Source organism: Trachypithecus francoisi, unplaced genomic scaffold (assembly GCF_009764315.1).
Source record: "Trachypithecus francoisi isolate TF-2019V2 unplaced genomic scaffold, Tfra_2.0 Contig01554, whole genome shotgun sequence".
In the NCBI taxonomy this organism is placed as follows: domain Eukaryota; kingdom Metazoa; phylum Chordata; class Mammalia; order Primates; family Cercopithecidae; genus Trachypithecus; species Trachypithecus francoisi.
Window position 1 is genome coordinate 1,240,264 of NW_022681439.1, and position 24,059 is coordinate 1,264,322.

General features: G+C 43.7%; 1 protein-coding gene across 5 annotated transcripts in view; it reads left to right on the forward strand.

The window, feature by feature from the left end:
* ERI1 (exoribonuclease 1) overlaps positions 1-24,059 on the forward strand; it is a 170,305-nt gene that overhangs the window by 66,085 nt on the left and 80,161 nt on the right. The window contains exon 7 of one of the 5 annotated variants that reach the window (XM_033176808.1): positions 8,422-9,041. The exons of 3 other annotated variants lie outside the window; for them this stretch is intronic. In XM_033176808.1, the coding sequence (XP_033032699.1) occupies positions 8,422-8,526 (105 nt within the window). In that variant the 3' untranslated portion in view covers positions 8,527-9,041. Of the gene's footprint in view, positions 1-41; positions 515-8,421; positions 9,042-24,059 lie in introns of those variants that run through there. One more of the 5 variants, XM_033176806.1, reaches the window with a different exon arrangement.

Genomic DNA, 24,059 nt, shown 5'->3' on the forward strand with positions numbered 1-24,059 from the left:
CCATCTCACTCTGCCACTATTTTTGATCAATTCTTCACCAGAGCTTCATCTTGATGTGTGCTCTGCCCTTCCGCCGATGCCACTGCACTAAGGAACAGAGTGGCCCTCCATCCCACTCCCGACAGAAGCAGCCTCAGAGAGAGACGTGGAGGGTTCGGGTCAGCGTCAGCACCGAGTGTGCTCGGGTGACCTGCAGGTCTTGACTTAGCCTCGAGGACCTCCTCAGCCTCGCACCCCGCCATTCAGTTCCACCTACAGGCGTGCACCTTTCGGCCTCCTCTGAAGTACAGAAACATTGTGTTGTCTCGCTGCTCGTTGTATTGTCACTCTGTGGTTTTCTTTAATTTACACCCCTCTTCTACTCTGCTGGCCTTCGGGATGTTTTTATGTTTATTCACCACACTCATCAAGGAACAAATGCATAATCCTTCATCTGGCTTCTGCTGTCAGTCAGTTTGAATCTTGGTTGCCTTCTCAGCCATAAACTTTATCACCCGGCCTCATGCCTTCGGCTTGGTCCTTGATTTTGGGAGCGCAGTGAATCAACATTATTTATCTTTGCAGAAGGCAGTATCTTAACCACCACATAGTAGCATTAATCTGTCAAATCGTCCCAAAGATGTAAGGCACTATTAGTTATTGAAGTGGTGACTTCTTGATTGAAGGGTATTGTCCACTCTTAGTAAAGTATCTCAACTTATGATCCCAGATACTTCCAAGAAAGGTAAGCGTGAGAGAAAGCAGAGTTTGGGGTGTCTGTAGGGAGGTTACTCATGGACAGGTTAGCAAATAAAGCATTGTAAAGGAGATCAGTCAAGTAAGATTTTCATAAAATAACAAGTAGAATTTTGGTGATTTTTCTTTTGGTTTTCCAGTTCAATTTTTAACCATTCCATATTCAAATATTGTTTTGAAGAGGCATTAACTCAGGCTTTTAAAAATGTTGCTGAATCAGTGTGCAGGAGGGAGAAAAATAATTTTAAAATGTCGCTGAAAAATTATATTCTTCTGGTATGAAATAATTATATTCTCCTGGTATGAAATAATTATATTCTTCTGATATTAGAAAGCCTCTTATTTCTTAAATAGGCTTAAACATATTTCAATTAATCTTTCTCTATGCAATCAGGACTCTAAAGACTGACATAAAACTACATAGAATCCAGTACGCCTTTTATTTAGGGTCTTTTACTTATTCACAACTAACTTCATAAAAAAAGTCAAATCCTATGAAACACCTTATAAACTTTGTACTTTATAAAAATTGTATTTATTATTTTTAAAATTTATTTTTAATTTTTATGCTTTACGGAGGACTTGCTATATTGCCCAAGCTGGTCTTGAACTCCCAGGCTCAAGCAATCTTCCTGCCTTGGCCTCCCAAAGTGCTGGGATTACAGGTGTATAAGCCACTGCGCCCAGCCATATTTTTTGTGTGTGGTATTTTTTCGTTTTTGTTTTTTTTGAGACATGGTCTTGCTGTGTTGCCCATACTGGAGTACAGTGGTGCAATCTCAGCCCACTGCACCCTCCGCCTCCCAGGTTCAAGTGATTCTCCTGCCTCAGCCTCCCAAGTAGCCTGGATTACGGGGACTTGCCACCATGCCTGGCTAGTTTTTTTTTTTTTTTTCAGTAGAGATGAAGTTTCACCAAGTTGGCCAGGCTGGACTTTAACTCCTGACCTCAAGTGATCTGCCCTCCTCGGCCTCCCAAAGTGCTGGGATTATAGGCATGAGCCACCGTGCCTGATCCATATTTTTAAATTTAAATTTAAGTTTTTATTTTTGAGACAAGGTCTTCCTCTGTCACCCAGGCAGGAGTGCAGTGGCAAGAACATGGTTCACGGCAGCCTTGACCTCCTGGGCTCAAGCAATTCTCTGGTCTCAGCCTCCTGAGTAGCTGAGACTACAGGTACATACTATTATGCCCAGCTAATTTTTTGATTTTTTGTAGAGCTGAGATCTCACTTTGTTGCCCAGGCTGGTCTCAAACTCCTGGACTCAAGTGATCCTCCCACCTTGGGCTTCCAAGTTGCTGGGATTACAGGCGTGAGCCACCGCACCTGGCCAGTATTTTATATTTATTGTGCCTGCATGTGTATGGGAACTTCCTGTCATATTTCCTTTTTTAAAATTTCCAAATTCCTAAAACCTTAATTAATAGAGCACATCGTCCTCTTAGGTTGTCAGTCCTTCTAAGGGAAAAGCAGCATCTCCTGGTGTGGTCTGGTGTGGTTTTAATCTTCAGTGTCACAAGAGCAAGCCTGCTCCCACCAGCACCACAGTAAGGTGACACAGAAGAGCGCTGGGCACCACGTGTTTACTTGCATTCCTCTGGTCCCGTGGAAGCCCATTATTCCTTTCCTGAATCCTATCTGAGCCAAAGGCCCTATATGGCCAAGATTCCCTGTTCGGTGATGAAATGGCAGCACATGACATTCCTTCTAATGAGTCACAGTCAATAAAAAATGTTTTCTAAGTGAATCTGAGTATGTCTCCACACCAAGCAACACAGAAGAAAAATCTTATCAAACCAAAACATCTTGTTTTATCAGCTGAGCCCAGACAGACCTTTTCACTTTTGCAAGCAAAGTGAAATTGTTTCCACACAAAGCAAAAACCCAGTCTGTCCTTCGTTTTCCTTGGATACATGTGTTATATGCTATGAGGAAATGAGGCAGACACATTTTGGGAAATATTTTCAGGGTTTGGAGACTGATGAGAGATTACTGAGGAGTTTGTGTACAATAATAATAACACAGCTAAAGACATTCACTTTTGAGAGCTTCCATGTAAACATTAGGTTAATATCACATGCTAAACACGGCTTTTTTTTTTTTTTTCCAATGCTCTGTTTTCATGATGAACATGGTCTTTATATGGAATAGCACTGACCCTATTATTAGGAGTGGAAATTTATTAGCCATGCGTTTTGTTGCTGTAGTTGTTGCTTCCAAAGAGACTTACAGTGGGCTTAGGAAAGCCACAAAGAATCCCCCTGGTGTGCACACGTCAACCACAGACAGGTTAACCCTTCAGGCTCAGGGAAAATGAAAATGAACTGAAGAAATAAAATGTAATGATCACCCAGGGGTTAACTAGTATAGTGAAAGACAAAAATAATCTTTTTTTTTTTTTTTTTTCTGAGACGGAGTCTTGCTGTGTTGCCCAGGCTGGAGTGCAGTGGTGATCTCGGCTCACTGCAAGCTCCGTCTCCCTGGTTCATGCCATTCTCCTGCCTCAGCCTCCTGAGTAGCTGGGACTACAGGTGCCGCCACCGCACCCGGCTAATCTTTTGTATTTTTAGTAGCTAATCGTTTGTATTTTGTATCTTTTTCACCGTGTTAGCCAGGATGGTCTCCATCTGACCTCGTGATCTGCCCACCTCAGCCTCCCAAAGTGCTGGGATTTACAGGCGTGAGCCACTGCACCTGGCCTGAGAAAAATAATCTTTAAAAAATTTTATTTATGATTATTTTTTATAGAGACAAGGTCTTGCCATATGCCCAAGCTAGATTTGAACTCTTGGGCTCAAGCCATCCTCCTGCCTCACCCTCTCAAAGTGTTGGGATTACAGGAGTAAGCCACTGCACTTGGCTTTTTTTTTTTTTTCTTTTCTTTTGTTTGTTTGTTTGTTTTTTGAGACAGGGTCTCACTGTGTCACGAGGCTGGAGTGCAGTGGCACAATCATGGCTCACTGCAGCCTCAATCTCCTGGATTCAAGTGATCCTCCTGCCTCAGCCTCCCACGTAGCTGGGACTATGGGTGTATTCCTCCATGCCTAGCTATGCCTAGCTAATTTTTGCTGTTGTTGTTTTGTAGAGACGAGGGTTCACTTATTGCCCAGGCTGGTCTCAAACTCCTGGGCTCAAGTGATCCTCCTACCTTACCTGCCAAAGTGTTGGGATTACAGATGTGAGCCACTGTGCCCAGCCAGAAAAAAGAAAATCTGAAGGAAAAAATACAAGCAAGCCATGCATACACAGTTTTGTCCCCTAAAACTATGGTACAGAAGAGAGGGTATAAATTATGGGACTGGCATCCATGAAATTCCCTAAGGGAAAGATACACAACATCTAGGGTTCCTCTGTAAGTCAAAGCAAACCCAAGTCAGAATGAGATGAAGGATTTAAATATGACCAAGGCGCCAATGTGTAAATGATACCATAGACAAGTGAGAACTCATTTGGGCCTTGAAAACTTGACTTTCTCTCAAGTACTCCCAATTTTACCCAGTAAGGAAAAGAGGTGGGTGGGGGATTAAGTTCTTATTTGCCCATCAAGAGTTTGTTTGCTTAAATTATCCAATGCCTTTGATAATACCATGTGCTTCTCTTTCTATGGGAGAAACTACATAATATCCAGAGAAGGCTAACTGGAATGGTGGAAAAGCCACTTCAGTGAGAAATGGCTGAAAAACCAGGCATATTTAACAAGAAGAGAAATCTGAATGAGGACAAGAGGGCTGCCAAGAGTCTTTAGGAAGAAGCAGGGATGTGTGTTCTCCTGTAGTGCTGCAGAAAGCAGGGCTAGGACTGCAGGAGAGCTGCCCCACCTTTGAAGGAGCTCTCTGGGGCAGAGTTGATGATTTAGAAGATACGGATTTATTGTAAGGCCACGCCAGTGGAAGGTGGGGAGATTGGAATAAAGCCAAAGGGGAGCTAGAGAGAGCTGTTAAAGAATGTGGACTTCACAGCTTTCACTGCCTCCGTGCTCTTCCCCTTCCAATCTACCTCATACGCATACCAGTGTTACTTATCTGCTGGTCAAAACGTTGATTAGCTACCCATTACCTACTGAAGTATGCTGAAACTCCTTTTCCTGGTATTCAAAGCTTTCTGTGGTTTTATGCTTCTTTTTCAGCCATATCATCAGATTAATAATTTTCCCATGTTCTCCAGTTCTTAAATGTGGCATGCATTTCCCTGCCACATTCCTTCCCTGCTTAATTCCCTGCCTGTTGAAAACCTTTAGGGCCCAGGAAAAATTCCACCTGTTTCATGAAACCTATGTAGAGGCAAAGGGAACTTTCCTTTTACCTTCTGAAGGTTCAATAATTTGAGTCTCTGGAAGAAACCGACAATAGACAGATTAACAGGAGAAAAGGCATACAAATTTATTATGTGCGCATGTGCACAGGAGCCACACAAACTGTGACTCAGAGGAGGACCAGTTGACTGAAGCTTTTATACTCCACAGAAAAAAAATAGGGGCTGGGGGCTCCTGGAGGGTGGTGGTGATGAGATGTGGGAGGGAGAGGGGCAGAAATAAACTGTGAACAAAGGCTGCTTTATCTGCTTATAATGCAGAAAAAGTGTCTCAGGCAGCAGCCCTCAGAGGAATACATTGGTAGCCTATGGTAAAAGTATCTCTGAGCAAGAGGTCAGACCTTTAGTCTACTTTCCTGAGTTAATCTTCCCTGCCTGATGATTGCATTCCTCTGGAGGAACTTCCCTTAGATAAGAGAGGACTACAGAAAGCTCTTCTCTGCATTTGCTACTCCCCAGGTACTCTCAGTTTGAAGTCCAAAGTAGCGTATTTGGGGAATTGTTTTCTGACCCCCAACACCAACGCCATCCAACCTTTCTTTATGCCAGGGGAATGCACTGCTTTCTTCCTGTGTTCCCATAATACTCTCATGGTCTTTCTGACACTGATCCAGCCTATCTTTTTTTCTTTTTTCTTTTTCTTTTGAGACCGTCTCACTTTGTCAGCCAGGCTGGAATGCAGTGGCGTGATCTCGGCTCACTGCAACAACCTCCACCTCCTGGGTTCAAGTGATTCTCCTGCCTTCGCCTCCTGAGTAGCTGGGACTACATGCATGCGCCACTACACCTGGCTAATTTTTGTATTTTTAGTAGAGACAGGGTTTCACCATGTTGGTCAGGCTGGTCCCGAACTCCTGACCTCAAGCAATCCACCCACGTCGGCTTTCCAAAATGCTGGGAATACAAGTGTGAGCCACCACACCTGCCCTACCGCCCTATCTTTTATCTAATTTGGTATCTGTATAGCATTTTTTTTTTTTTTTAGTTCATACAGTATTTTTACAAACAAAAGTATTACCTACCTGGGAGAGCAGTATTCCCATTTCACAGATAACTCAGGCTTTGAGAGTTTAAGCAACTTGACCATAACCATAGAGCTAATACTTGCTAAGGCTGGAATTCAAATTCAAGTTTTTTAACCCAAAGTGCAGACTCTGCTTCCCCTCACACTGTTGTGAGAATGTTTTTTAAGTCTAATAAATATGACACAGATTTTCAAATTCTGAAGTGCTACCCAGATCAAAAGAGGGTTTTATCCATTAGACTGCAGCCTTGTAGAAGCCAGAGACCAAGTCATTTTCATCTGCACATATAAAGGCATATTCTCAGGTCCACCCAGACCTGCTGAATCAGTGACTCCAGAGGGTGAGGTCCAGCAGACTTTGTTAGAACAAGGCCTTCCGGGTGTCTGCTGCATGCTCAAAGTCTGAGAACCAAGACTCTAAGAGAAGATTATGTTTTTTCTTTATTTTTTTTTTTTTGTGGGGCCCTTGTCCTACAGAGACTACAGGGGCATTATGGGCTCATTAACAAGTACGCAAACCTCAATTCTCAGAGGAGAGAATTGCTACTAGTGCTGAGTAAGCAAAGATTTTATCAGGATAAAAAAATTTAAAGACTAACCTGGCAAGATTATGAGCTCTAAGGGGTGTTGGCTTACCTGGAAGGCAGGTGTCAAGTAAAGCTTTGAGTAGAGAAGGCAAGAAGACAGGACGTTGAAAGGAAAATTCTTTATGGGTGTCAGAAAAACTCATTGGGAGGGGAAAAAAGATTTATTATGGAATTTTAATATGAGAAAGAAATGACGCTTTTGTAAAAAAAGGCTATTTACTGAACATTGCTGACAGCAGGCCTTTCATGAAAGGGTGGAACAATGGGGAGGAGTAGCAGACGTTGAGAGCAGATGATGAAGCACTGAAGGCAAGGGTAACCCCTGATCTCTGGAGAAGAGCTTTGAGTTCCTGTGACCATTTGATTCTGGAAAACACTAACATGAGTTCAGCTATAGACTGTTTCCATTATCTCTAAACAAATGCATTGTTCTAAAGAAGGAAACAAATACGTGTGAAGGATTCCTGGTTTCTTGAAGCTATTTTGAATAAGGCAAAAATGTTGGTTGTGACTCTCATTTTAAATGTGTCCAGAATAGGCTAGCAAAAAAGAGGAACTTGCTCAAGTTCAAATGACTGTGTCGACCTAAAAGAAAGAAGCCGAGGCCTCAAATATAATTGGAATAGTTTAGCCAAAGTGAGGACAGCTGCTGGGAAGACTCAGCCCTCACTAGCCGTGGGTATGAATTCCATTCGATCTTTGTTACAAGCAGGTTTGTTTTTTTTTTTTTTTTTTTTTTTTTTTGTTGAGACGGAGTCTGGCTCTGTCGCCCAGGCTGGAGTGCAGTGGCCGGATCTCTGCTCACTGCAAGCTCCGCCTCCCGGGTTCCCGCCATTCTTCTGCCTCAGCCTCCCGAGTAGCTGGGACTACAGGCGCCCGCCACCTCGCCCGGCTAGTTTTTTGTATTTTTAGTAGAGACGGGGTTTCACCGTGTTAGCCAGGATGGTCTCGATCTCCTGACCTCGTGATCCGCCCGTCTCGGCCTCCCAAAGTGCTGGGATTACAGGCTTGAGCCACCGCGCCCGGCCAGGTTTGTTTGTTTTTTGAGACAGGGTCTCACTGTCATCCAGGCTGGAGTGCGGTGGATCCTGGCTTACTGCAGCCTTGACCTCCCCAGGCTCAGATGATCCTCCCACCTCAGCCTCCAGAGTAGCTAAGACTACAGGCGCACACCACCAGGCCTGGATAATTTTTGTATTTTTTGTAGACGCAAGGTTTTGCCATGTTGCCCAGGCTGGTCTCAAACGCCTAGGCTCAAGCAATCCTCCAGCCTTGGCCTCCCAAAGTGCTGTGATTACAGGTGTGAGCCACTGTGCCCAGCCCACAAGCAGATTTTTAAAGACAAAAAAAAGTTGTGGGGACAGGGAGTAGGCTGATACAAAGTTGTTTGTCAGGAACTGGCTTACAGCAATGACATTGATTAGTGATTGGCTATACATTGTTAGGCTATAGGGTGTGGTTATAGTGTTCAATGTGGCATGATTAAGTTACCTTACAGCTACTTGTGGCAATAGAAAGCAGTTTTAAGAGTAGGACGTGATTGCTGTCTCATTTTAATGTCTCCCTGGGCCTGATAGTTTAAAAGGACTTGCATTCCTCAGATCAAAGTCTGTTTACTTTCTCAACTGTATAACCCAAGTAGCCTGAATAGATGTGCCCTGCGAGTGTCTAGGAGCCTCTGGTGTCCATGTTCATGTGATATCCTGACAGGATGGCTTGTGATGAGTCTGCCCTCTGAGTGACAGGGACATTTCTCCTTGCAGCCTGGCAGTAAGAGCCAGTTAGCAGAGAGAGACATGAACAGCACATATGCCAGGCTGCCGAGAAGAGATGAGGCAGAGAGGCCCCGACGCCTCTCCAGTTCCTGAGGCCACACTGCACACCTTTGTGAAGTGTAGCACCCCTGCCCTGATCTTCCAGCAGGTTTTCACCAGGTTCATGTTCACCTGTTCCACCTTGTTGTTGCCTTATTCCCCGTTGTCTCTTGTTTTCTAGATGTGTCTTTGCGTTCTAGCAGCTCAGAGCTCTGAGTGTGGAATCATCATCAGTGTAGACCTTGGCCACTTCTTCATTTCCCCCTCCCCCAAGGCACCACTCACTTGGCTTCTGCAGGAACAAGCATTTAGTGCAGATATCGGCTAAATGGGGGGCAGGGGGCACCAGTGCAGACAGCACAGCCCAGAATCGGCTACTACTTAAGGTTTAATGCTATACTGAAATGTTCACTGATAAAATGTGCTACTTGGATTTATTAGTCCAGTCTCACACTGCTATCAAGATACTATTTGAGACTGGGTAATTTATAAACAAAAGAGGTTTAATTGACTCATAGTTCCTCATGGCTGGGGAGGCCTCAGGAAACTTAACAATCATGGTGCAAGGTGAAGGGGAAGCAAGGCACGTCTTACATGGCAGCAGGTGAGAGAGAAAGCAGGGGAAGCTGTCGTTTATAAATACCATCAGATCTCATGAGAACTCACTCACTATCATGAGAACAGCCTGAAGGAAAGTACTCCTGTGATCCAATCACCTCCCACCAGGACCCCCATTGACACATGGCGATTACAATTTGAGATGAGATTTGGGTGGGGACACAGAGTCAAACAATATCACTGGAGTTTCTTTCAAGATAATCCATGGGAGAAAGGTGAATGAGTGGGGCATTTTAGATGAAACCAGATTGGCTGTGCGTTAATAATTGTTGAAGCTGCCAAGGGTGCATTGAGGTTCTTTATACTAGTCTGGTTACTTTTGTATGTACTTGAAATTTCCCACAATAAATTATTATTTTTTAAAGTGGATGCTGGAGTCCCTCAGGCATTGCCAGCTCAGCCATTTTCTTTCCGGCCATCCTTCCCCTGATATGTTCCCTGGGATCCCTCTTCCCCTCTGCTACCCATTTCTTCACTCTCTTTCTTTCATGGCTCTCAAAATTCCTGTCTTGTCTTCCCTACCTAAAGGGAACACTTAAAATAACTCCCCTTCCTTCCTTCCTTCCTTCCTTCCTTCCTTCCTTCCTCCTTCCTCCCTCCCTCCCTCCCCCTCTCTCTCTCTCTTTCTGTCTTTCTTTCTTTTCCTCCTCCTCCTCCTCTTCCTCCTCCTCCTCCTTCTTTTGTTTTAAGGAGCAGGGAGTTTAATAGGCAAGAAAGAAGGGGGAAGAAAGACAGAAGAAGCTCCCCTATACAGAGACAAAGGGAGGGGTGCTCCAAAGCCAAGAGAGGGAACCCCCACAACTCCCATTTCTTATGGAAAACAAGCAATTTGATTATTCTATGTCTAGACTTCTCATTAGCCTGCACTGGAAGACCAAATATACCCATTAATATTGTTTTTCTGAACAAAAGTTGTTCTCTCTGTATGAAGAATTCTGCCTTCATCTCAGTCATCCTGCAGCCACCTTTTAAAGTCACTGTACCCCCCCACCTCGTTAGAACTCTAATATTTGTTTAACCTCAGAGTAGAATGGAAAGCATGAATGGTAGATATTTCTTATGACTCCAGGAAGTGGAATTTAGTCTCTCTCTAGAACCTTCCATCAGGAGAAGTCCACCATGAGCCTGGTTTAGAGGGGAAGGAGAATGGAGACCCCCACAATGTCCTCAGACTCTTGTTTTCTTTGTCTTCCTCTTACTCCTTTTACCAGAACTTCTGGCAAGTAACATGTTGACTCATGGTGTTTTATCACTTCCTTCCTCTGGCTCACTTCCAGTAGAGATACTAATGAGTGGCCAAGTCACCAGTAGGCAGGAAAAGATGGAAGGGCTTCTCTGCCATGGAACCTTGATCATCTGGTGTTAATAATCTGAAAACAACATTGACAAAATGAGAGTTAAGCTGAATGAGAAGGTACCTCCTGCTTTCTGGCATGAAATCTTTCTTTCTTTGTTTCCTTTGAAGTCCATATCTGTGTAAAAGATGCAACAGCAGGAATGATCTGTACTTCTTGGGGGTCTTAATCTCTGCTGTGTTGAAAGGATATTGAAAGAAATGGATAGGCACCTACATCTGGGATCCTCATCTTAGAGACTAGGTACCTGCTTGGGAACTCTTAAGCAAATGGCTTTTTTCCTTCCCCATTTCCCTTCAGGGGCCAGAAGGTCAGACAGAAAGTCCACCTTGAACCTATATAAGTTCTGGGAGAAAGCCTTTCTAGAAACATAGGGAAAGTGAATGATGAGATACCCAGAGAGTCATAATTATAAGAGTCCAGTTGGCCGGGCGCGGTGGCTCAAGCCTGTAATCCCAGCACTTTGGGAGGCCGAGACGGGCGGATCACGAGGTCAGGAGATCGAGACCATCCTGGCTAACACGGTGAAACCCCGTCTCTACTAAAAATATACAAAAAATTAGCCGGGCGAGATGGCGGGCGCCTGTAGTCCCAGCTACTCGGGAGGCTGAGGCGAGAGAATGGCGTAAAAAACCCGGGAGGCGGAGCTTGCAGTGAGCTGAGATCCGGCCACTGCACTCCAGCCTGGGCGACAGAGTGAGACTCTGTCTCAAAAAAAAAAAAAAAAAAAAGAGTCCAGTCTGGTTAGTTTGGGGTGAACTGAGGCATGAAATGCATTGGAGAAAAGTGGGGAGGATGGAATATCCTAAATTTTGTACATCGTAAAAGTAGGGTTGCTAGATAAAATATGGAATACCCACTTTAGTGTGAACTTCAGATAAACATCAAGTAAATTTTTAGCATAAGCATTTCCTCAATATTGCATGGGACACAAGTATACTGAAAAAATGTATTTGCTGTTTATCTGAAATTTAATTTTAACTGAGACCCTGCATTTTTTATTTGCTGGTAACCCTAGAAAAGCCCAGCCAATCGGAGCTTTTATCACTCCATTGAATGTAACAAGTGGTCACTGCGCATTTGTCAGGGGGAAGCAAAGTCAATGACTGTGATAATAATCCCTTATCTTGACCTACTTTCAGTGAAAAACATTACTACTTTTATTCCTTTGGGAATGTTGACAAAACAGTGGCTGCACTCTGATGGTAACTCCCATCCAAAGATCTTTTATTATGTGGTGTATGCTCCCTAGAGAAAGCATACCATAATAAAAGAAAGCAATACCCTCTGGGGCCAGAAATTGATGTGTATCTCCATTCTTTTTCTCTCTGTTTTTGATGCCTTATGAATTTTTATTTCTTTATTAAGGAAAAATTTAAACATCTGCCAAAGCAGGTTCAAAGTACAATGAACCTCCATGTACTCCGTATCCAGCCTCAGCAGTCATCAACTCTTAATCAATACAGCCTCATCATGCTCACTTTGGGAGCACATATACTAAAATTAAAATGATACAGAGTTTTGCATGGCCCATGTGAAAACAAAAGGGGGGTGGGAAGAAGACTGCTTCATGCTTGGCACAGTGGTTCATGCCTGTAATCCTAGTACTTTGGGAGGCTGAGGCAGGAGGATCACTTGAATCCAGGAGTTCAAGACCAGCCAGGGCAACATAGCAAGACCCTGTCTGTACAATTTTTTTTTTTTTTTTTTCAATTTAGCCTGGTGTGGTGGTGCACACCTGTAGTCCCAGCTGCTTGGGAGGCTGAGGCAGGAGGATCACTTGAGCCTAGGAGTTTGAGGTTGCAGCAGTGAGCTTTCATGGTATCACTGCTCTCCAGCCTGGGCAACAGTGAGACCGTGTCTCAAAGAATACTGCCTCATCTATTCCACCACATTTTTGTCCATTCCAACCCCATTATTTTGAAATATATTCCAGAGAGCTGGAGCATTATTGCTTTGTAACTTTCTACTTCTCACTGTACCTCTTCTTTCCCAGTAGTGGAATTGTATGGACACTGGCTGCCCCAAATCTGAACATTCGTCGCCCCACATTTTTATCATTGTGTAGTTGCCTGCCTTCCTGATGTCAAATCCCCAAATATGCATTTTCCAACCTCCCTTAACTCCACAGCTCAGACACTCAACTTCGGTTTTGAAAATCAGACCCTCTTGGCACAAGATTTTGACTAGAACTTGGGCTTGGAGGAAGCAGGAGGAGTTGGGTGCACGCCATCAGGTCAGCTCTGCAGTGGCATTCTGGGGGCTGCTCCTGGAGGATGACCCAGGAAAATATTCCTCCTGCTTTTTCCAAGGAGTTTGTGAGTACCCTAACTACCTTAATAAAGCCCTTCCTTTACACACTAGCTAGAGGGATTCCACTGACTTTTACTAGATAGCTGGACTGATACAAAAGCTGATCTTTCTAACCTTTTAAGAAGCCTAAGAGGAGAGAGATACACAAGCACTTCAGTCACTCAGGAGAAAAATGTTGTGATTTGTATGAATATGATAATTTATTAAGTACAGGTTTATGGGACCACCCTATAGCAGTCGTTCCCAAAGTGCAATCCTCCCTGCATCCCCCTCCAGCCCACCAACCAACAGCATCAACATCACCTAAAAATTTCTATAAGTTCAGATTCTTGGACCTATTCCCAAAACCTCGTGAATCAGAAACTTGGGGGCGGGGCCTAGCAATCTGTGTTTTAACGAACTCTAGGTGATTTACGTCAGCAGATTCCAGCCTGAGGGCTACATTCTGTGCCCACTGCTTTTTTTGTTTTGTTTGTTTGTTTTGTTGTTGTCGTTGTTTTGAGACAGTGTCTCGCTCTGTCACCCAGGCCGGAGTGCAATGACATGATCTCGACTCACTGCAAACTCTGCCTCCTGGGTTCAAGCGATTCTCCTGCCTCAACCTCCCGAGTAGCCGGGATTACAGGTTTGTACTTCCATGCCTGGCTAATTTTTGTATTTTCAGTAGAGACAGGATTTCACCATGTTGGCCAGGCTGGTCTTGAACCCCTGACCTCAAGTGATCACCTGCCTTGGCCTCCCAAAGTGCTGAGATTATAGGCCTGAGGCACCGCGCCCGGCCCTACCACTTGTTTTTATAAATAAAGTTTTATTGGCACACAGCTGCGCTCATTCATTTATGTATTGCCTCTCTCTGCATGTGTACTAAACTAGTAGAGCGTCATGGTTGTGATAGAGACCATAATGATCCACAAAGCCTACAATATGTACTATCTAGCCCTTAACAGAGAAAGTTCGAGGCCCCTGATTTAGATTCACTCTAAATGGTGAGACAGTAAACATTAGAGGAGGAGTCAATAAGAACTAAACAGGAATATGTGACACTAATTTATAACAAAGTGTAGCTGTTGGGATTGGTGTCCATAAAATGGTGGTCTTTCCTTAGCTGAGGTCTGTGAGAGACAGAACAGCAGGTTTTCTTCTAACTTGTTAATGGCAATCTTCATGCTGAGGACAAATTTAACAAACTCTTATTTGATCAAGATGCTTTTTTTAAAGTGTGTGCAGGAGCACGCATGTGTTGGTTTGTGTGTATCTAGAAGATAATCTCTTGAGCAACCAGGAGGAATCACAGAAAAGAGAATTTTATCCTCCTATTAGGAAATAACTCTAGTCCTCTTTCAATTCCTAATTTGTTTGTCTAGACTGCGGCATTTACCATGAATGCTAAAAAAATGGGGATAGTGGGCCAGGTGTGTGGCTCACACCTGTAATCCCAGAACTTTGGGAGGCCAAGGTGGACAGACTGCTTGAGCCCAGGAGTTCTGGACCAGCCTGGACAAGATGGTGAGACCACCAACACTACAAAAATACCAAAAGTTAGCTGGGCATGGTGGCCTGCACCTTTGGTGCCAGCTACTCGGGAGACTGAGGTGGAAGGATAACTTAAGCCCAGATGTTTGAGACCAGCCTGGGTAATATGGCAAAACCCCGTCTCTACAAAAAATACAAAAACTAGGTGGGTGTGGTGGTGTGCACCTATAGTCCCAAGCTACTCTAGAGGCTGGGGTGGGAGGATCTCTTGAGCCAGGGAGGTCGAGGCTGCAGCAAGCTGAGATCACACCACTGCACTCCAGCCTGGGTCACAGTGATACCCTGTCTCAAGACCAGCCAACCAACCAACCAATTCATTCTGTTTGACCCACAATTTCACTCCTAAGAATGCACAGTAACAAAATAAGTAAGGATGTGTTCAATGATATAGCAACAAACCTGTTGGTTGCAGCACTGTTTATAACAGTAAAAAATGAAAAGCAGCCTAAATGTCCTACCTAATCAGTGTGGTTAACTGTGATATACACATGTTATGGAAATATTATGTGGCCATTAACATGATGTTGTAAAAACTTACATATTGGCATGGATAAATACTCATACTGTTGAGTGAACAACAGTGTCAAAACATTATTTTGTATATTTTCCTGCAATGGGCTTACTATTACGTATACCCATTTATATGCCTACATTATAATCTATAAGTGTACACAGGAAAATTCTCAGAATTTTAACTGGTTTTAACCTAGTTAGTGCTGGGCGGTAGGATTATGAGTAACTTTGACATCCTTCTCACCCTCTCATCTTATTTTTTTTTTTTTAAGTTTTTTGAATTTTACTTTAAGTTCTGGGATACACGTGCAGAATGTGCAGGTTTGTTACATAGGTATACATGTGCCATGGTGGTTTGCTGCACCCACCAACCCATCTTCTAGGTTTTAAGCACCACATGCATTAGGTATTTGTCCTAATGCTCTGCCTCCCCTTGCCCCCCACCATCATCTTATTTTTATTTATTTTAAAATTATATTTATATTTATTTATTTTTGAGATGGAGTTTCGCTCCTGTTGCCCAGTCTGGAGTACAATGGAGCGATCTTGGCTCACTGCAATCTCTGCCTCCCGAGTTAAAGCCATTCTTCTGCCTCAGCCTCCCTAGTAGCTGGGGATTACAGGTGCATGCCACCACACCTGGCTAGTTTTTTGGGTTTTTTTTTTTTTTTTTTTGTATTTTTAGTAGAGACAGGGTTCCAACATGTTGGCCAGGCTGGTCTTGAACTCCTGACCTTAGGCCCACCTCGGCCTCCTAAAGTGCTGGGATTATAGGCTTGAGCCACTGCACCCTGCCCTTATTTTTATTTTTAATTTTTCTCCAGTGATCATGTATTACTTGTGAATTATATGTATTTTAATGCACCTGCATATACAGACATCTTAGTTTGGAGATTTAACAACATATTTAAATAGATAAATTTAGATCCCCTGCCTTGTGTTCAAGTTGACATAAATGTCCTCCCCATGCAGCTGGGTGGGAGCGCCAGGCCCCACAAGGGTTGCAGGTTCCCTACTTTTGCAGAGGGAAAGAGGCAGATTCTGGTAGGGACAACACATTAAAGACCCCTTGCTTCTTCCTCATTTCCTAGGTAGGATGGTCAATCACCCCAGTATGCCTGGAACTGAAGGATTTCCGAGGATACAAGATTTTCAGTACAAATAGGGAAAATCCCAGGCAAAATGGATCCAGTTAATCATCCCATTCCTGGCAGATTTAAAAAAAAATAGTATATACGCCTACAGGTACACAGAGCTATGTTTGTGACTCATGCTGCGGTGTGTGGTTTCATGAGAAGTTACTTATGAAATCATTGCTGGTTTCTGATCCTCATGGCCAGGAAAGGTAATAAACTCAACAGGGTTGAGGTCAGTTCAAAAAAAGAGGCCTTCTGACCCCAAAGAAAGCAGAACTCATTTCAGGCATTCTGCATTTCTCTGCATTCAACACCAGTGCATGCATTTGTTCTGTGTCTGAGCCTCTATAAATAAAAGGAAAAAAAATTAACGTGTTTTCTGAATAATTCAGGTCCAATTAGTCATTCAGTGACTCAATTTCCTACTTTCTTTACAATTAAACATTAAACTAATGTCACTGAAATTGCATTTACTATATTCCATTAGCCCAAGTTGTGCCCATTCTGCTAAAGCTCTCGACAGTCTTATTATCATTAAAGAGAAAGAGGAAAGGACCAGGAGTGGGGACCAGCAAACCACAGCTTGTGTGGGAAGGAAATTTGACATGTGATGCAAGCGGAAATTTGTGTAAACTGCTGGGAGATTAACAGTGAGTATCTCTCTGTGTGTTGCCCATCCACTCATTTATCAGTGGTGGGAGAGATGGCACAGAGGGGGAACAATGCCCGTTCGACAAGTGCAAGTTGTGGGCTCAACTGGCTGCTGGGCAGTCATCCTTTGTTTGAAAGCAGCACACCTCCTTTTCACCAGCGGAGTCAGGAGCTGCTCTCCTGGGTGATTTCAGAGAATTCACCTCATTGCTCACATGCACGTCATTCCCTTTGGATCATAGCATCCTGGAGGGTTTAACTAGGGAAGTGACAATGAGTGTCTCTGCAGAACAGGCCAAGCACATTCCCTGATCAGGTCATGCGGGTGAGTTAATACGTTCACTACGTGCTCCTCCTACCCCGGAGAGCAGCATGACGTTAGTTCCTAAGCCGCAGGGTTAGCACGTACAGTCTTATGTAGTGGCCTTGGCTGTAGAGTTAGCCAGACTTAGGGCAGAGCTGTAGCTCAACCACTTCCTCACTGTGTGATATTTGGCAAGTTATTCACCATCACTAAGGCTCGGTTTCCTCAAATAGATTAGGGAAATAACACGGTTCCCACCTCACTCTCATCTTTCCCCTTCTTCACTGAGTTTCTCTCACCTGTGCTTCTTTGTTGCCTGTAAAACATATAGGCCAAGGAGAAAGTTGATTCTGGAATATTCCAGACCGTTCTCACCTTTAATTTAGTTTATTTAATTTTAAAAATATTTATAAATAGAGATGGGGTCCATTCTCACCTTTAATTTAGTTTATTTAATTTTAAAAATATTTATAAATAGAGATGGGGTCTTGCTATGTTGCCCAGGCTAGTCTTGAACTACTGGCTTTGAGTGGGCTTCCTGCCTTGGCATCCCCAAGTGCTGGAATTATAGGTGTGAGATACTACACCCAGCCTGGATCTCTTTCCACTGGGGAACTTAAGATTCTTCTTCCTTTTCTGAGAATGACTTGGACACGAGGGTTTGCAAAGTATGTTCCATGGACCACTGGTGGTTCACTGTGGTCCCTAGATGATGCAAACTTCAGAGGGAAGAAAATGCCCTATGAGGAGGAAGGAGAGAGGAGCCCGCCTGGCTCTGAGTGGAGACTCCTGGCTCTATCTTCAGAACTCCACTCCTGGTCACCATCAGATTCCTGCCCGGAGCCCACAGATTCCAGTCCTTTGTTGTTCTCCCCGCCTCTTCTTCACCAGCTGCACCAAATGACGAGGTTTGGGTAGCGAGAGTGATGCCTTGGGTTTTTGTTGTTTTACACCATTAAGAAAAATAGAGGGATTAGGTGGGAGAGTCCGCTTCGCTTTTCAGTGAAGAAATGAAAGGTGTGGCAAGATGGGTTCAGGTGCATTTTGCTGGTGGGAATGGAAATCAGATTGGGAGGAGGAGGATGTGAATGTGAACAATGAGACAGATTCCCTGAAATTACCCAAGAGAACGGCTCCTGACTCGACCGTTGGCAAAGAGGGTGTGCTACTTGCAAAGCAAGGATGACGGCCGAGATGAGATCACATTTGCATTTTTTTGGATTGTCATCAGTCTCACTGTGCCATGTTTCCAATCTGCACATGTGCGGATGTGCAACCAGAAGACACAGACAGGCACCAAGAGCCAATATTGAAAATCCCACCTTCTCCTTGTAAGCAAACCTAATCCAAGGACCTAGGACCCTTGCTTGACCCAATTATCCAGAAACTCCACTGCTTCGTCCTGATATGCTGTGAGAAAGGAAAGGAAGAGGGGCCGACAGAGAAGGGGTATGGTGAGCTTAGGTGCGTTTTGCTGGTGGGGTGACACATTGGTGCCAACTTGTTCTGTTTGTCCAGTGATGTAAAAGCCTTTCAAAGTTCTGATTGGTTGACCCAGTCATTCTAGTTCTAGGAATCCAGCCAAAGGAAATAATCAGCAATGCAGATGAAGATCTATGTTAAGGGTACTTACTCTAGCTTATTTATTATGGTAAAATATTGGAAAAAAATCTACATGACCAAGGGTGGAAAATGAAGTAGAATATGATGGAATTCCACAGTCAATGAAGATGATGTTTTAGGAGTATTCATTTTTAAATGGAAAAAGTCACACATGCACATGGTTAAAAGTTTAAATAGGACAAAAGAGAAGAAATGAGAAAGGAATCTCTCTCTAGGGTCCTCCTCTATAGATAAAACTATGTCCTCAGTTATAGATTGTGCTTTAGAAAAGAAATAGGTGAAACAAGGAAATGGTTTCAAAGTAATGATAAGTGGAGGAAAGACACAAGATCAAAAAACAACCACCACAAAATAAAACAATGAACTTCCTAGTATAATTGCAATTTGAGAGGCTTGAGAAGAGAGTAAGACAGAAAAGAAATATTCCAAGCTGTTTCTGAGTGATGAAATTTGGGATAGTATTTATTTTCTGTATTTTATAAACTTTTTATAATGTGTAATATTATTTCTAATAGCATTTAAGGAGCTAAAAAATTGCATTTAAGTTCAGAATTCAGCAAGGAACAGCAATGATCTTCTGTAAATCATTTTTTTCCAAAAATCAAGGTTCTTTATATTTACACATATGTGTTCCCCTATTTCCTTTATGCATAAGTTTAAAATAGTGCTGCAAGTTAATTATTCAAGAACACCCAGACAATGCGTTTTATCTCCTGTTGGCCCTTCTTCAGCATCTAACTTAATCAACACAGGCAAGAAAGTTAGAAAACAACACCACAAGAAAGAATTCTTGGCCGGGCATGGTGGCTCACACCTGTAATCCCAGCACTTTGGGAGGCCGAGGCAGGTGGATCACTTGAGGTCAGGAGTTCGAGACCAGCCTGGACAACATGGTGAGACCCTGTCTCTACTAAAAATACAAAAATTAGCTGGGTATGGTGGCAGGCAGCTGTAATCCCAGTTACTCGGGAGGCTGAGGCAGGAGAATTGCTTGAACCCAGCATATGGAGGAGATTGCATCACTGCACTCTAGCCTGGACGACAGAGCAAGACTCTGTCTCAAAAAAAAAAAAAAAAAAAAAAAAGAGTTCTTCCTATTGTTTGGTGGTCTTGTGCTCAAATAAAAATGTTTTGCTTCTTTTGCATTTCAGTGTTAAACACAGAAGTCTGAACTTTGCCTTTCTATAAATGAATCCATCAGGGAAGATAAATTTGACAGTGGTTCTTAGGTCAAGGTCTGATGTTATGAGAGTTTTCCAAAAGAATCCCAAGGGAAAGCATTTGTCTGGTTAGCATATGACAGCACTTAAGAACAAATTATTCCCAGTTTCCAAAAATGTGAAATGTACATTTGGGAGTCAAGTCAAGTTTCTGGATTTACAATAGTATTTCAGAATCTATCCACGTATTTTAAAGAGACAGACATTCCTAAATGCCCTCTAAAAAGACCCAGTAACAAAACTGTGAATTTTTGGGTGTTGGAAAGAGCTTTCTGCACTCACACTGAAGTGTGTGTATGTGTTTTTGTTGTTGTTGTTTTGAGACAGGGTCTCACTCTGTCACTCAGGCTGGAGTGCAGTGGTGCAGTCTCAGCACACTGCAACCTCCACCTCCCGGGCTCAAGTGATCCTCCTACCTCAGCCTCCCAAGTAGCTAGGACTACAGGCACGTGCCACCACACCTGGCTAATTTTTGTTGTTTTTGTAGAGACAGGATTTTGCCGTGTTGCCCAGGCTGGTCTCAAACTCCTGGGCTCAAACCATCTGCCCGGCTTGGCTTCCCGAAGTGCTGAGATCACAGGCCTGAAGCACTGTGCTCTGCCTGCATATGTGTTTCAGTGATGGGGTCCCCACAGTGTGAAGGATCGTAAGTGTGAAGACCCTTATTTGGAGAGGATTTGGAGGGGTGCTGGCTTCTCGTTCTGTTCAGAATCTTCCCGTCTACACCGCTGCACACATGGCCTGTGGTCAGGCTCACCTCTGAGTCCAGGCTAGAATGAGCAAATATCTTGTTTATAGCCTCAGACTGGTTCATTGGTTAAGTAGGTGAAGATGTCATAAACTAAGATTTGCTCTTGTCATGGGTAAACAGATAGGGGACATCACTGAAGATTATGGGAATCAAATGAGTAATTTTTTTCCTTCGGTCTTTCTCACACATATCAACCTCTTAGCATGTATGATGGCTGTGAGCTGACAGCACTGAGAGCAGGAAAGAACCAGGGCTACGAGCAGTGGTTTACCACTTGGACAAGATTCAGACGTATACTTCTTCAAACCCTGAGTTCTTGAGAACTGGTGATTTATATTTTTAGAGATGTGTTTTGTCTTAGTTTCCTAGGACTGCCATAACTAAGTAACAGACCGAGTGGCTTCTTAAGTCCCAGAATTGTATTCGCTTACAGTTCTGGAGACTGGAAGTCTTGAGACCAAGGTTTTGGCAGAGTTGGTTCCTTCTGAGGGCTGGGAGGGAGAATCTGTTCAGGCCTGTCTCTGAGGTCTTGAGAACTGGTGATTTGTATTTTTAGAGATGTGTTTTGTCTTAGTTTCCTAGGACTGCCATAACAAAGTAACAGACCGAGTGGCTTCTTAAGTCCCAGAATTGTATTCGCTTACAGTTCTGGAGACGGAAAGTCTGAGACCAAGGTTTTGGCAGCGTTGGTTCCTTCTGAGGGCTGGGAGGGAGAATCTGTTCAGGCCTGTCTCCTGGCTTCTGGTGGTTTGCTGGGAGTCTTTGGCATTCCTTGGCTTGTGGGCACATCACTCTAATGGTTGCCTTCATGTTCACGTGCTACTTTCCCCGTGTGAGTGTGTCTGTCTCCAAATTTCCCCTTTTTATAAGGACATCAGTCATATTAGATCAAGTCCCACCCTATTAGTTCATTTTAACTTAACCACCTTTTGAAAGACCAGGTCTCCAAATACAGCAGGGGTGTCCAGTCTTTTGGCTTCCCTGGGCCACATTGGAAGAAGAAGAATTGTCTCGGATCACACATAAAATACACTAACACTAATGAAAGCTGATGAGCTTAAAAAATCTGTCTTTTTTTTTTGAGATGGAGTCTCGCTGTGTCGCCCAGGCTGGAGTGCGGTGGCGCGATCTCGGCTCACTGCAAGCTCCGCCTCCCGGGTTCACACCATTCTCCTGCCTCAGCCTCCCGGGTAGCTGGGACTACAGGCGCCCGCCACCACGCCCGGCTAATTTTTTGTATTTTTAGTAGAGACGGGGTTTCACCGTGTTAGCCGAGATGGTCTCAATCTCCTGACCTCGTGATTCGCCCGCCTCAGCCTCCCAACGTGCTGGGATTACAGGCTTGAGCCACCGCGCCCGGCCAAAAAATCTCTTAATGTTTTAGGAAAGTTTATGAACCTGTGTTGGGCCACATTCAAAGCCGTCCTGGGCTGCACGTGGCCCAAGGGCGGCGGGTTGGACAAGCTTGAAGTACAGTCACTTTCTGAAGTACTGGGGGTTGAAACTTTAATATGTGAATTTTGGGGGGGATGCAGTTCAACCCGTAACAAATATACACACAGGTATATGCATACACCTGGATAATATTTTTGGAAGGGAGGACCTTGTCTCAAAAAAAGAAGGAGAAGGAGAAGGAGAAGGAAGAAGGAAGAAGGAAGAAAAGGAAGAGGAAGAAAGAAAGTTTGTAAAACAGCTTAAGACTATTTATTTATTTATTTATTTTTGAGATGGAGTCTCACTCTGTCACGCAGGCTGGAGTGCAGTGGCGCAATCTCAGCTCACTGCAACCTCCGCCTCCTGGTTCTAGCAATTCTCCTGCCTCAGCCTCCTGAGTAGCTGGAATTACGGGCACATGCCACCAATCCCAGCTAATTTTTTTTTTTTTTTTTTTTTTTTGTATTTTTAGTAGAGATGGGATTTCACCACATTGTCCAGGCTGGTCTCGAACTCCCGACCTCAGACAATCCACCCGCCTCGGCCTCCCAACATGCTGGGATTACAGGTGTGAGCCATCATGCCTGGCCAAGACTTTACAATAATGACTTTGTCAATGGAAGAGCTAGGTGTGACTTTTACGGGAAGATGCCCGTGTGTTGAAAGTGTCATTTATCATTCAAAAGCAGATGAAGGAAACTTCTCGTTTATTTTATTTTTTTATTGTGGTATCCCATACACCAATCAGCTAGCTTCAACAATTACTAATAATTGGTATAAGCTAATTGTTTAATAATAACAAGGATAGTAGTGATGTTTAGCAACGTAAAAGCTTTGATGGAGAATATTATCAAATACAAATAGCAGAGAAAGCATGGAGGACAATTGAAAAATTAGCTACAGTGTTTCCCAACAAGCTCCAGTCTCTAAAATAATAGCATATTACAATATGAGCATGAGCATCGCCGTGGACTCTCAGGACAAATCCAAGCAACCAGCAGAATCTCCTCAAGGGGCAGAGGATTGTGCCCTCATTCTCAGTGCAGACTTGCGCAGCATTCCAGAGGCCTCTCCAAGAGTTAACATTGATATTTGCCTCGCAATCCCTCTCTCTGCAATTGCTGCAAGGGCTGAGTCTCAGACTTTTCAATCCACGTACCTCTTTGATGAGGCGAAAATCCTCCCCACCATCTGCCCCACCTGTTTGCCCTGTTCACAGGGGAGAGAGCTTGGCTCTGTTCCCTCTCCTTCTCTGCGTCCTGTGTGTTGATGGATGATGAGTTTCCAGCAACCCAACTGCTCAGAACAAAGACACATCTCCTTTCTCTCTTCTCTGTGTGCTAGTTGAGGAACATAAATGTGTTTCTCATTATTTGGTCTGTTTTACAATGTGAGTTCCTGCTGGAGTTCACTGCTTTGGGGATTACAAGGTATTTCATCTCCTATAGGACAGGCCCTTCCCTAACACTTAACAATGGCAGTCGGTCTGAAGACAGGAAACCCTGAAGTGTTTTGCTAAATTTAAAGGCTCAGACAAATATTAAGGTTGGAGAGATTTTTCTTATTTTTTTTTTTAAACCTAATCCTTTTATATAGCTAGGGTGTATATGTGTTATGGGGATTGGGAGAGTCCTAAAATGGGTGGTAGGAAGGATCCTAAGATAATTAATTCTCAGCTTAAAAACCATAATGGCACAATGGAAAGAGAATGGGCTTTAGAACCAGAAGGTGGGATGTGAATCCTGCGGTTTTCCTACTGGCGGTTGTAACAGCTTTACTTCCATCAGCTGCAAGATGAGGATTGTATAACCTGCTTTCTTAGGACTGGTGTGAAGACTAAATGAGATGCTGCGTGAGAGCATCTGGCACACTGTAGGGCTTCATGAGTGCTACCTCTTTGAAAACACTTTTAAATTTTAGATTCAGAGAGTACATGTGCAGGTTCGTCATGTGGGTGTATTGGGTGACACTGGGGTTCTATTGAATAGATTGGGTTTCTGTGAAACCCATCACCCAAATTGTAAACATGGTACCCAATAGGTGTTTTTTTCAATCCTTCCCCTTCTCCCTCCCTCTCCCCACTTGGAGTCCCTAGAGGGCCACCTCTGATTAAAACCTAACTCTAATGGTGAGGAG